Source organism: Bufo bufo, chromosome 5 (assembly GCF_905171765.1).
Source record: "Bufo bufo chromosome 5, aBufBuf1.1, whole genome shotgun sequence".
Lineage (NCBI taxonomy): Eukaryota > Metazoa > Chordata > Amphibia > Anura > Bufonidae > Bufo > Bufo bufo.
Genome location: NC_053393.1, coordinates 165,916,575 through 165,930,529, shown reverse-complemented (window position 1 = coordinate 165,930,529; position 13,955 = coordinate 165,916,575). Strand labels below are relative to the sequence as shown.

At 42.1% G+C, this 13,955-nt stretch overlaps 1 protein-coding gene across 1 annotated transcript in view; it reads right to left on the bottom strand.

The window, feature by feature from the left end:
* SMCHD1 (structural maintenance of chromosomes flexible hinge domain containing 1) overlaps positions 1-13,955 on the bottom strand; it is a 383,867-nt gene that overhangs the window by 33,341 nt on the left and 336,571 nt on the right. Inside the window, 3 exon segments of the mRNA XM_040432517.1 lie at positions 5,261-5,331; positions 10,247-10,356; positions 11,105-11,295. Of these exon segments, the coding sequence (XP_040288451.1) occupies positions 5,261-5,331; positions 10,247-10,356; positions 11,105-11,295 (372 nt within the window).

Below are 13,955 nucleotides of genomic sequence, written 5' to 3'. Positions count from 1 at the left end.
CAAGAAGTGACTATTTAAAAAAAACACACCTCTCACAGAATTTACCAAGGGATGTTGTAAGGATTTTAACTCCACAGGTGTCTTGCAAAGTGAAAATGTCACGATAGGTAGGTAAGTGGGGAAATAACCAAACACAGGAAAACAAACAGAACGAACGACTAGGCCCAAAAGCTAGAGAGAAAAGGGGCACCTCCTAGTGATCCCTAAAAGCTTTCCCTAAACTGCTGTGCCCCATGTGCATACCCTTAGGGTGGATATGCACATGCCCTCGTGCCTAAACCTAAACACCCTGGGCAAACCCTAAGCAGCAGGGGAAAAGGGAAAGAGGCAACCTGCTTCTTTCAAATCAGGAGGAAGCAAGCGTCTCCCTAGAGGCATAGATAAAACACAGAAAGGGAAATGAAGGAGAGGACTTATCTTGAGCAGAGCTGGAGCAGACGATCCACCACAAATTTCCATCAGATGCCATTTCAGTGCCCAATATGATGTGTCCAGTGGGTGCCAGTTGAAAAGTAAGTCCTATTATTATGCTCTGCTTCCTGGTTTTAGAAACACCCTACATGTGGCCCTAATCCTTTGCTTGGACATACAACAGGGCTCAAAAGTAAATGAGCACATTTTAGGGCCAATGTGGTGATTTACACGGCTACTGCTGACAATTGTAGAAGCTTTGGGGTGAAATAATAAATGACACCTGAAGAAGTGATCCAATATTGGAAACTTTATCCCTCAAGGTATTTATTAAGGGCTGCAGTGAGCATTTGCAAAAATGAATGCTTTGCGGACTGTGCAAAGTGAAACTTGCAGTCTTTCCTCAGATATGGCATTTCAATGCCCAATATGTTGTGCCCATTGGTGCCAACTGGTGTGGTACACCACACTTCTTCAAATAAAAGGCAGGTTCTACTGGCTACAGAAATGCCATAAATGTGGATGTGAGAAAAATCGGCATGTTTGGTACCCAGACCCGAACTTCTTCACAGAAGTTCGGGTTTGGGATCAGTGTTGTATAAATTTTATTATTTTCCCTTATAACATGGTTATAAGGGAAAATAATAGCATTCTTAATACAGAATGCTGAGTAAATTAGGGATGGAGGGGTTAAAAAATAAAATAAAAATTTAATTAAACTCACCCCTCATCCACTTGTTCGCGCATTCCCGGCTTCTCTTCTTTGAGGACCTGGGAGAAAAGGACCTATGGAGGACGTCACGGCGGTCATTCACATGGTCCGTCCACATGAAGAAAGAAGAGATGCCGGGCTGCGCGAACAAGTGGATGAGGTGAGTTTAATTTTAATTTTTTAACCCCTCCATCCCTAATTACTTAGCATTCTGTATTAAGAATGCTATTATTTCCCTTATAACCATGTTATAAGGGAAAATAATAAAATTTATACAACACTGATCCCAAACCCGAACTTCTGTGAAGAAGTTCGGGTCTGGGTACCAAACATGCCGATCGTCACCTAGCAACCATGCGTGCAAATCGCTCCGCACTCGCACTTGCTTGCGGTTTTCAGGCAGCCCCATTCACTTCTATGGGGCCTGCGTTGCGTGAAAAACGCACAATATAGGGCATGCTTCGATTTTCGCGCAACGCGTGAAAATCACCGCTCATGTGCACAGCCCCATAGAAATGAATGGGTCCGGATTCAGTGCGGGTGCAATGCGTTCACCTCACCACGGAAAACTCGCCCGTGTAAGGCTACTTTCACACTAGCGTTCGGAGCGGATCCGTCTGATGTTTCATCAGACGGATCCGCTCCGATAATGCAGACGTTCGCATCCGTTCAGAACGGATGCGTCTGCATTAAAACGTAGAAAATTTTCTAAGTGTGAAAGTTGTCTGAGCGGATCCGTTCAGGACTCTACATTGTAAGTCAATGGGGAACGGATCCGCTTGAAGATTGAGCCATATGGGTGTCATCTTCAAGCGGATCCGCCCCCATTGACTTACATTGTAAGTCTGGACGGATCCGCTCGCCTCCGCACGGCCAGGCGAACACCCGAACACTGCAAGGCAGCGTTCAGGTGTCCGCTCACTGAGCGGAGCGGAGGCTGAGCGCTGGCAGGCGGATGCATTCTCAGTGGATCCGCCTCCACTGAGAATGCATTGGGGCCAGACGGATGCGTTCGGGGCCGCTCGTGAGCCCCTTCAAATGGTGCGCACGAGCGGACACCCGAACGCTAGTGTGAAAGTAGCCTAAAAGAGGCCATAGGCTTCCGTAACTGGCAGAACTGAAGGCCTTGGACTGCCATAGCGGGGAGCTGATGGAGTGAGAGAGGGAGCCACCTCCATCTGTAAACTGTTTAGATGCAGTGGACAGCATTTACCACCACATCTAAAGGGTTAATTGACCGGCATCGTAGTTATCTCAGCCAGGCCCCCCGCCCTGCTTGAGTGAGCACAGCATTTTGTGCCCACGATCAGTGTGCCGTATATGTACAGTGTGCTCCATTAACGCCTTGCTCGCTGTGCAGTACATGTACGGCATAAGTCCTTAAGGTATTAATCTAAACCACCCCTGATATTTTTTGGATGGCAGGACAATATGCACTTTTGACAAAGTTGATGGTGTGGTAATATCGTATCTTGTTACTTACTCTTTACAGTGGTTAATTCTGTATAGTGTTAAATTAAATTGAAGGGAACATGTTATATGGTTTAGGACCACTAAGTAGGTCCAGTAAGCTGTTATACAACTAGGGCTTACGGTCCCAATTCTGCCCATAGCAAAAGAAAATCAACAAAATTCAAACTTCTAAGAAGCAGAACATCGAGCCCAATGCCAAGGGGATAGAATCCCAAACTCGGGCTTGGGACCCTAAACCCTGGCTGCATAGACAATCCCTTAATTCCTTCCTGCTAAACAACATAACTGTATGTCTTGATTGCAAGTTTACTGCAATCTGACATACACTTACTTCAAGTGGGATGTGAACACGCCATCCACAGCAGGTATAGCTATGACATACAACTGACACATTGTCAGTTTGAGCTATTGGAAAAAGTTCATATAAGTCTACGAAACATTTGTTTTAGTCAAAACTATCACTACATTCCTAGCTGAATTCATTGGGCATGTAGTTTCCAAATGGGGTTTCTGCTGTACTGGTACCTCAAATTTACATATATGACATAGCGCCTACTACCCACTCCAGCAAAATCTGAGCTTGAAAATCCAAATAGCTTTCCTTGCCTTCTGAGCCCTGCCATTCGCCCACACAGGAGTTTGCGACCACATATGGGAGACTGCTGTACCCAGGAGAAGTTGTATTAAAATTTGTGGGGTGCTTTTTCGCCTGTTAATATGAAAATTGTTTAGCTAGAATATGCAAGTTTAAATTTACAGAGTCAGGGTCAAAACTAATATATTCTATGAAACACCTGCTGGGTAAAATGCTCACTTTAGGCTACATGCACACGAACGTTAGGGCTCAGTGCCCGTGCTGCAGTCCGCAATGCACGGGCACAGACTGTGGGGCAGCCGCATTCAAGTGATTGGGGTCGGCGATCCTCATCCGACGGTCCGCACCGCAAAAAAGTAGTGCATGCGCTACTTTTTTGCGGTGCGGAGGCACGGCCACAAACACCACGGAAGCACTCCGTAGTGCTTCCGTTGGGTTCCGATCAGTACCTCCGTTCCGCATCTCCGTGATTGTGGAACCATTGAAGTGAATGGGTCCGCGATCTGTGATGCGGAATGCACACGGCCGGTGCCCGTGTATTGCAGACCCGCTGTATGCGGGCCGCAATACGGCCACGGGGGGCACACGGTCGTGTGCCATGTAGCCTTACCCCTAGGTAGATGAATCCCTTAAAGTGTATAGTTTGCAAAAATGTAAACTTTTTTTGGGAGGGGATGGGAGAGAGGGCAGTTGTTTCTTAGGTCTTTACACATCAAGAGCTCTGTCAATGTGAAATGGTGCCTGAAAAACATTCTAAAAAATGGGGTCCCCAAAATCTACACCTTCATTTCTGAGGCTGGTATTTGAGTCAAGTAGCATACTAGGACCACATATGGGATATTTCTAAAAAACTGCAGATTTGGGGTAAAAGAGTTTTGTCTTTCAAAACTTGCTTCAGTTAAAAAAAAAATAGAGCAAAACTGAAAATGTTTTGAAAATGGGGTGACTTATGGGGTATTTCTAATATATAAGCAAGTCAAAGGCACTTTAGATCTAATTTGGCCGCCAAAAAAGTAGGTTTTGGAAATGTTTTAAAAAAAAAAAGAAAGTTGCTTAAGTTACCTTCTAACAACCACCAAAAAATAAAAGTACGCTTGAAAAATGATGCCAACATAAATTTGACATATTGTAAATGTTAAAGGGTTTGTGCAGCATGTTTAAATTGATGACCTGTCCTGAGGATAGGTTATCAATATCTGATCGGCAGAGGTCTAACTGCTGGCAGCCCTGCTGATCAGCTGTTTGAAGAAGAGACGGCGCTCCATTGTGAGCGCTGCTTCCTCTTCATTACACTACATGTCGTCGCCCCTGTAGTGGTGGCGTTGTGTAATTACAAGTACCCGCTCTATTCAAGTGAATAGAGTGAGGACTTGTAATTACACTGCCCATCCGAGATGACGGGCAGTGTAATGAAGAGAAAACAGCGCTCACATGGAGTGCCGCCTCCTCTACAACCCCTTTAATTAACTCTAATTAAGAAGACCAGTCTTGAAAGCAGAGGAATAAAAATTTGAAAACCGATAATTAAAAAAAAAAATTCTATAAATGTTCTATATTTATAGATTAAAAAAGTATATTAACCAAAATTTACCACTAACAAAGTATAATGTGTCAACAAAAAAAAAAATGTTTGCTTAAATACATATTTCAAAGTTGGTAACATAAAGTGACACCTCTGGATAGGTCATCAATATCCGATCGGTGGGTTCTGACACTGTGGACCCCCTGCAGATTAGCTGTTTGACAAGGCATCGGCGCTCAGTAGCACTGAGGCCTTCTCTCCTCTCACCAAACACAGCACTGTACATTGTATAGCAGTTGGGCTTGGTATTGGAGCTCAATCCCATTCACTTCAATGGGGCTGAGTTGTGCATAGGCCATGTGACTGATGATTGTGATGTCACATGGCCTAGGCTAAGGTGTGAGAAGGCCATGGTGCTACTGCGAGCACAGATACAGTCTAAAAAAACTGCTGATCTACCGAGCTCTCAGGTGTTGGACATTAGTATAAAAGTTTCAGAAAAACACTTTAAGCCAAATATGAATACTGCAATGAATTTGGTTATTACCTGTTTTCTGTAGTTGTTGGCTGCATCAAGGTTATCTAGAATTATTGTGTCACCTAAAAGCATTCCAAAGACTAACAAAAAAAAGGAAAAAATTACATGAAAAACATTTAGAAAATGGTGAAACTTTCTCATATTAAAGGGAATTGCTTTTTTATGTTTAACATATTTTTAAATAATTTTTGAATTTTCCATGTATTCCATATTTTTTAATAAAAATAATAATAATAAAATCCTGCAATTTTTGCACTGACCACTATGTCTAATAACTGGCACAACCTACTGGTTTATATACAGTTGTGGCCAAAAGTTTTGAGAATGACAAAAATATTAGTTTTCACAAAGTTTGCTGCTAAACTGCTTTTAGATCTTTGTTTCAGTTGTTTCTGTGATGTAGTGAAATATAATTACACGCACTTCATACGTTTCAAAGGCTTTTATCGACAATTACATGACATTTATGCAAAGAGTCAGTATTTGCAGTGTTGGCCCCTCTTTTTCAGGACCTCTGCAATTCGACTGGGCATGATCTCAATCAACTTCTGAGCCAATTCCTGACTGATAGCAACCCATTCTTTCATAATCACTTCTTGGAGTTTGTCAGAATTAGTGGGTTTTTGTTTGTCCGCCCGCTTCTTGAGGATTGACCACAAGTTCTCAATGGGATTAAGATCTGGGGAGTTTCCAGGCCATGGAGCCAAAATGTCAACGTTTTGGTCCCCGAGCCACTTAGTTATCACTTTTGCCTTATGGCACGGTGCTCCATCGCGCTGGAAAATGCATTGTTCTTCACCAAACTGTTGTTGGAAGAAGTTGCTGTTGGAGGGTGTTTTGGTACCATTCTTTATTCATGGCTGTGTTTTTGGGCAAAATTGTGAGTGAGCCCAGTCCCTTGGATGAGAAGCAACCCCACACATGAATGGTCTCAGGATGCTTTACTGTTGGCATGACACAGGACTGATGGTAGCGCTCACCTTTTCTTCTCCGGACAAGCCTTTTTCCAGATGCCCCAAACAATCGGAAAGAGGCTTCATCAGAGAATATGACTTTGCCCCAGTCCTCAGCAGTCCATTCACCATACTTTCTGCAGAAGATCAATCTGTCCCTGATGTTTTTTTTGGAGAGAAGTGGCTTCTTTGCTGCCCTTCTTGACACCAGGCCATCTTCCAAAAGTCTTCGCCTCACTGTGCATGCAAATGCGCTCACACCTGCCTGCTGCCATTCCTGGGCAAGCTCTGCACTGGTGGCACTCCGATCCCGCAGCTGAATTCTCTTTAGGAGATGATCCTGGCGCTTGCTGGACTTTCTTGGATGCCCTGAAGCCTTCTTAACAAGAATTAAACCTCTTTCCTTGAAGTTCTTGATGATCCTATAAATTGTTGATTGAGGTGCAATCTTAGTAGCCACAATATCCTTGCCTGTGAAGCCATTTTTATGCAACACAATGATGGCTGCACGCGTTTCTTTGCAGGTCACCATGGTTAACAATGGAAGAACAATGATTTCAAGCATCACCCTCCTTTTAACATGTCAAGTCTGCCATTTTAACCCAATCAGCCTGACATAATGATCTCCAGCCTTGTGCTCGTCAACATTCTCACCTGAGTTAACAAGACGATTACTGAAATGATCTCAGCAGGTCCTTTAATGACAGCAATGAAATGCAGTGGAAAGGTTTTATTGGGATTAAGTTAATTTTCATGGCAAAGAAGGACTATGCAATTCATCTGATCACTCTTCATAACATTCTGGAGTATATGCAAATTGCTATTATAAAAACTTAAGCAGCAACTTTTCCAGTTTCCAATATTTATGTAATTCTCAAAACTTTTGGCCACCGCTGTAGATCGCTTTACTGCAGTTAACTCATTCTAATCCTGCCTGTAATGATATCACCTCTGTGTATAGATAAGACAGGATCCACCATTCACAATAGGTGATTGTCAGAGCCTACAGTATCTATTCTTTCCTTGTACAATCACCTCTCCACAAATAGGGTTGAGCGAACTTGTGTTTTCTGGTTCGGCGTACAAGGTTTGGGTTATCTAAGAATTCCGTTATAGATTCTGCTACCACGGACCATAACTTAGCTGCCCATAGCAACCAATCAGATTCTACGTTTCATTACAGCTCCTTTGAAAATGAAAGGTGGAATCTGATTGGTTGCTATGGGCAACGAAGCCAGTTCTACTTTCCACCAGTTTGATAAATCTCCCCCATTGTGTCAATGGCCCATGGGGCTGCCATAAAGCAATTTACTTAATGCTTTCTAAATGCTGTTAAAAACAGCTCAGGCAAGATGGCCACCCCCATAGTCATGTATATGTAAATAAATCTGCAATCAGGAAAAAAAAAAAAAAAGGATATGTGTCCTTAAAACTGATTTAAACTGGCAAGTAAAATTTTTGGTGACACATTTCCTTTAAACTTTGCTACGTTTCAGAGAAAATGCCAGAAAAGAACCAGGCATGGGGGAAAGTGTCCACTTGTTAGCTCCCTTCCAGATAATAGGCAGAGATAAGTCAATTAAGACGAACTGGATGAGAAGAAGGGAGTTCACGGCTCTTTTTCAAGCTTTGCTTTCTCTGAAATGCTGCAGCGTTTCAGAGTGAAAAATAGTTATTTGTCAACAGGCAGCCTGTCGCTGTTTCATGCTGCCTGTGGTTAGTGCAGCATGAATCTGATGACCAGCTCCCTATAAGATAAATATTGGGGAAACACTACCATGAAAAGTATTTAAAGTATAAACCTGATTTAAATGTTTTTGACCTTTACATAAGTGCAACAATAAGATGCCCATAGTCCTTCTGAAAAGCCTACACTGTATACATATGTATCCACCTCTAAGCTGACAAATCATAGGTCTTTATTAGTTTTCAGGACATAAACCAAAAAAACCTCCAAACACTAACAACAAGCAGAGAAAGCATGAGAAATTGTGATAAAACAAGGAGAACAATATAAATGTATATGAATGTTTTCACATATATTTCCAGCATCCATAGAAAAAACATGTTTTTTGACTGCAAACTCAAAGCAGATTTACACACAATTGTCAGGCTGAGGCCTCATGCACACGACAGTATTTTTTTGCGGTACGCAAAACGGTGTTCCGCTGTTCCGTGATCCGTTTCCGTGTGTCTTCCTTGATTTTTGGAGGATCACCAGACATGAAAAAGTGAAAATAAAATCTAAGTCAAGTTTGCCTTGCAAATGATAGGAAAAAAACGGACGCGGACGCACGGACACAGATGACAATCTTGTGTGCCTCAGTGTTTTTTCACGAACCCATTGACTTGAATTGGTCCGCGAACCATTATCCCTGAAAAAAATAGGACAGGTCATATTTTTTGGACGAACTGGAAACACGGATCACGGACGCGGATGACAAACGGTGCATTATCCGAGTTTTCAACGGACCCATTGAAAGTCAATGGGTCCGCAGAAAATCATGGAAAACGGAACAACGGACACGGAACACAGCAACGGTCGTGTGCATGAGGCCTGAAACAAACATTAATACAAACGATCAGCCTGAAATAATCGCTCTGTGTAAAGGTTCCACAGATCACCCGATGAACAAGAAAAGGTCTTGTTCTTCTGGTGAAATGATCTTTTGTGCAGACACCTCAATCATCATTTCTGGACAGCAGATTGTGCTGCATACAAACAATGAATGTCTATGAGGACGAGTGACTGCAGCAGCTAGGGCTGAATGTAAATGTATCTCTTATCTCCACCGATAAGTTCATTAAATCAAATTATTCTGCATTTTTTCTACTAGACTGCCTTCCTGAAGCCATAACATTTTTTTTCTCTGCATTGCCATATTCTGACATCCGTAACTTTTTTTCCAATTACATCTATGGAGCTGTGTGATGGCTCATTTTTTGTGGACTGACTTATAGTTTCTATTGATACCACTGTAAGGTGTGCATGACTTTTTGTTCATTTTTTTGGGAAGAGGTGAAGCAACAAACAAACTGCAAATTGGCTGTTTTGATTTTCATTGTTTTACACTATATGGCATTTTTACTGGGTGTAAAATAGGGGATATTAATGCTGGAGGTGCTATAGGGGCCAGTGCTGTGGACCGCAAATTGCTGTCTGCAATCATTGGGCACCAACCGTGTGCCCACCGTCTGCAGACATATTCACTTGAATGGGGTCCGCAATCCACATCCGATGATCCGCACCGCCAAAAATTAGTGCATGGACAGAAAACGGAACTCCTTAGTGCTTCCGTTCTATACTGCACCATATCACCCGTTTTGCTGACCCATTCTAATGGCCGTTTGCGGGCCGCAATAAGGGCACAGCTGGGTGCATGAGCCCTAAGGCTAGGACTACACAACAACATGTGTCATGCAACTTCTTGTAAATGAAGAGTTGCACAACTATTTTTATGATAGTCAATGGTGTCGCAAAAAAACATCCAAGCTTTTTTCGTGCAGCATGATGCATGTCGCAATGTAGTTGTTCCCCCTTTTGTCGCTATGTAGCCCTAGTCTAAAACTAATTTCTCTACCTTTCTCCACCTCCCTCACAAAGTCTCTCTACAACATGTTACAGTTTATTTATATAGTGCAGTCACACTGATTTTTGTGGCGATTAATCTTAATGCACTGTATGAATATACCCCAATATGCTCAGTGAGAAACTCAGGAATTTTATAGTCATAATTCTTTTCATACTACACAGATTCTGATCAGTTACAGACCATGCGATGGCCAGCTATAGAGGCAAATAAATACTTCTTTCTCCACTTATCAGACACTACACTACTCATAGGTCTGTCTGCATGCAATTATCCACAATTGCTCTGCCAGCCACAGGAGACAAAAGGCACAAGCCTAGCCCTCGAAGTCCCCTGAAAATGTTTTCTGCACTATGGGTGACAGATAAAATAGGGAGATATCAACACTTAAAGTCTGAGGTGATTCTGTATTTTTTTTTATATGTTAGAATATATTTATAACTATATGTTACCTATTTCACATTGTTCCTTGTTTTCTGAGAATACCAGAAGGTCTCTTGCATAAACTGGATTGCCCGTAGCTTCAAAGCAACTTGCTCCATTACGTATGTGTGGTAAAGGCCTTTAAAGAAACAAATATTATGAGCTTTATTTCAACAAGTAGAAAAAATATTGATATACACACAGAGGTGCACCTAGCCTTTCGGCTGCCTGAGACGAAGACTGAATTGGCCTGAGCTGCAAACACCAAATCATACCTTTTGTACCGTGACCAGCGGGTTGGCTAGAACGGACAGCATCATATGTGGCAAATATATAACACGGCCACACACAGGTTCAGTTGAGAGTAGTCGTAACTAGACAAGCTTGTATTCAAAGTTATACATAGCTACATCAACAATTGGTCACTGTTGTACAAGAATGCTGCTACATTTTTCACCAGCAGCACATTAACCACGGTCACACATGGTCGCAGCAATCCCTTTTCTCCTACACATACAGCCAACTCTTTAACACCTCTCTTATAAGCACACACGGTTGAGTCTGAGCATGTACCAGCCCCCATGCAGTCACTCCTGTGGTTGCAGTAGGGCTCAGTATCAAGTGGTCAGAGTAGCATTCGATACAGACTACAAATCTTCATCACCCTAACCTGTAGTTTCCTTTGTGGTATAGCTCCCCAGCACCAGAGCTCCGTGGTTTAAAACAAAACTCCATGACTGAACACCATCCGAAACAAAAGACAATTCCACCATAAAACAATAATTATATGCTGAATAAATTGACACTTCTATTCTTTATCAAAATTCATATTCCTGGTCTTGCAGTCATATGTGCTAGTAGTAGCAAAGCATAAGAAATGATTTTACCTTCCCCAGCTTCGCAAACCTTTCCGATAGATTGAATCTAATGGTAGGACTTGTTGTTGACCCTTAGTCTCATCATAAATACGACGGGCAGCCTCAGTCGTCAGTGTAACCACACAGTCCATATCACTAGCTAGGTGCCATGAAATTACAATTGAAGCTTGTTCATCTTCGATGCATGCCAAATGAGCAATCTAAATGGACAAAAGCAAAAAACAACTACAATTTACAAAATATTTTACACAAATATTGGTGAACAGTAAGAATGGATGTAAGACTTTGCTCCAAAATACCATTCAGAGATCTGTCAGTCTGAAAATATAGGTTTGGTGGATGCTGGAAAAAGCTATCTACTGGAAAACATAGTGCCTACAGTAAATATTTGTTGGAGGACTGTTAATGGTTTGGGGCAATTTTATTCTGGGTTTGGACAAGGCTCCTTATTTCCAGTGAAGAGTAAATAATGCTACAGCATACAGAGACACCGTAAACAACTGCACGCTTCCAACTTTGTGGGAACAGTTTAGAGTAGGCTCTTTCCAGCATGACTAGAAAATGAGGTCCAAAAAGACATGGTGTGATGACGTTGGTGTGGCAGAACTTGAGTGGCCTTTAAAAAACCCTTAATGCAAAATTATGTAACTGTACATCATTTGCATGTAAGAGACGTATGAAGCGGGCTCAAGAGCTTAGCCCGTTCCTTATGGGGCAGGAACCAGCTGTGTAATACAGTTGACAATCAGTCACAATGACTATGACAGGAGATGACTAGGGCCCTGTGGACACAGAGATTCATAGGAAGTCTTTAAGAATCACATAGACAGCAATAGTGTTCTACTGCACTCTATGGTACAATCAATCAGAAGATCGCATATTTAAGTACCCCAAGAGGACTAAAAATTGCAGTAAAATAAAAGTTTTTGAAAATATATAAGAAACAAAAAATATAAAAAATTCAAAGTCTCCTTTCCCAAAAATAAACATAATGGTATTGCTGCGTCCAAAAATGTCAGAACTATAAAAAAAAAATCACTTTAAAGAGGACCTTTCACTAGATTAAAAAATCGAAACTTACGTAACAGACATGTAGAGCGGCGCCCAGGGATCCCCCTGCACTTACTATTATCCCTGGGCGCCGCTCCGTTCGCCCGGTTTAGCCTCCGGTATCTTCACATATTAGGCTCCACCCAGTGGAACCTGCCAGCGTCTCCTTCTCCCATGCTGTAGCGTTGGCCAATCGCAGCGCTCAGCTCATAGCCTGAGAGTTTTTTTTTTCTCTCAAGCTATGAGCTGAGCGCTGCGATTGGCCAGCGCTACAGCCTGGGAGAAACAGACGCCGGCAGGTTCCACTGGGTGGGGCCGAACATATGAAGATACCGGAGCCTATACCGGCGAACGGAGCGGCGCCCAGGTATAACAGTAAGTGCAGGGGGATCCCTGGGCGCCGCTCTCCATGTCTGTATACTTAGTTTACATTTTTTAATCTAGTAAAAGGTCCTCTTTAAAAGAAAAAAAATTAACTGAATAATTTGCTGTTTTTGGTGTCTGCGCCCCCTCCCCCCCAAAAAATAAATAAATAAAATTTTTATAAAAAGTTACCAAAATTTTTAGATACCCCAAAATGACAATACAAATTACAGCTTGCCCCACAAATAAACAAGCCCTCAAACAGCAGTGTAGAAGGAAATACTAAAAAGTTATGGGTGACAGAAAAATGACTCAGTGCTGATTTATAGAAAAAAAAAATGTACGGCTTTTATTCTTTTTAAAGTAGTAAAACATATAGCGCCCCTGTAATCGTAATGACATGCAAAATACGGTTACCATGTCATTTTTGTGTTTCACGGTGGAATTTGGTATCACTGTAATCGTACTGACCCAGAGAATAATGTTATTTATGCCGAAAAATGAACGCTGCAAAATTTATTATGCAAAAACTCAGTGGCAATATTGCTGTTTTTTCACATCTCTCTCCCAGAAAGAGTTAATAAAAGTTAATCAGAAAGTTATGTGTAGCCCAAAATGGCACCATTAAAAACTACAACTTGTCCCGCAAAAAAACAAGCCCTCACACAGCTACAGTATCTCACGAAAGTGAGTACACCCCTCACATTTTTGTAAATATTTTATTATATCTTTTCATGGGACAACACGGAAGATATGACACTGATACAATGTAGTCAGTGTACAGGTGGTATAACAATGTAAGGCTACTATCACACTAGCGTTTTGGCTTTCCGTTTGTGAGATCCGTTCAGGGCTCTCACAAGCGTTCCAAAACGTCAGTTTTGCCCTAATGCATTCTGAATAGAAAAGGATCCGCTCAAAATGCATCAGTTCAGTCACCATTCCGCTCTGGAGGCGGACACCAAAACCAAACTGAGCCAAACGGAACCGTCCTGGCGCACAATGTAAGTCAATGGGGACGGATCCGTTTTCTCTGACACAATCTGGCACAATAGAAAACGCATACGTCTCTCATTGACTTTCAATGAGTTAATGACGGATCCGTCTTGGTGCTATGTTACAGATAATACAAACGTTCATGACAGATGCATGCGGTTGTATTATTGTAACGATTCCGTTTTTGCAGATCCGTGACAGATCCGCCCAAAAAGCGACTGTGAAAGTAGCCAAAATTTGCTGTGTCCTCAAAATAACTCAATACACAACCATTAATGTCTAAACAGCTGCAACAAAAGTGAGTACACCCCTAAGTGAAAATGGGCAAATTGTGCCCAATTAGCCATTTTCCCTCCCCGATGTGATGTGCCTCGTTAGTGTTACAAGGTCTCAGGTGTGAATGGGGAGCAGGTGTGTTAAGTTTGGTGTTATTACTCTCACATTCTCACTG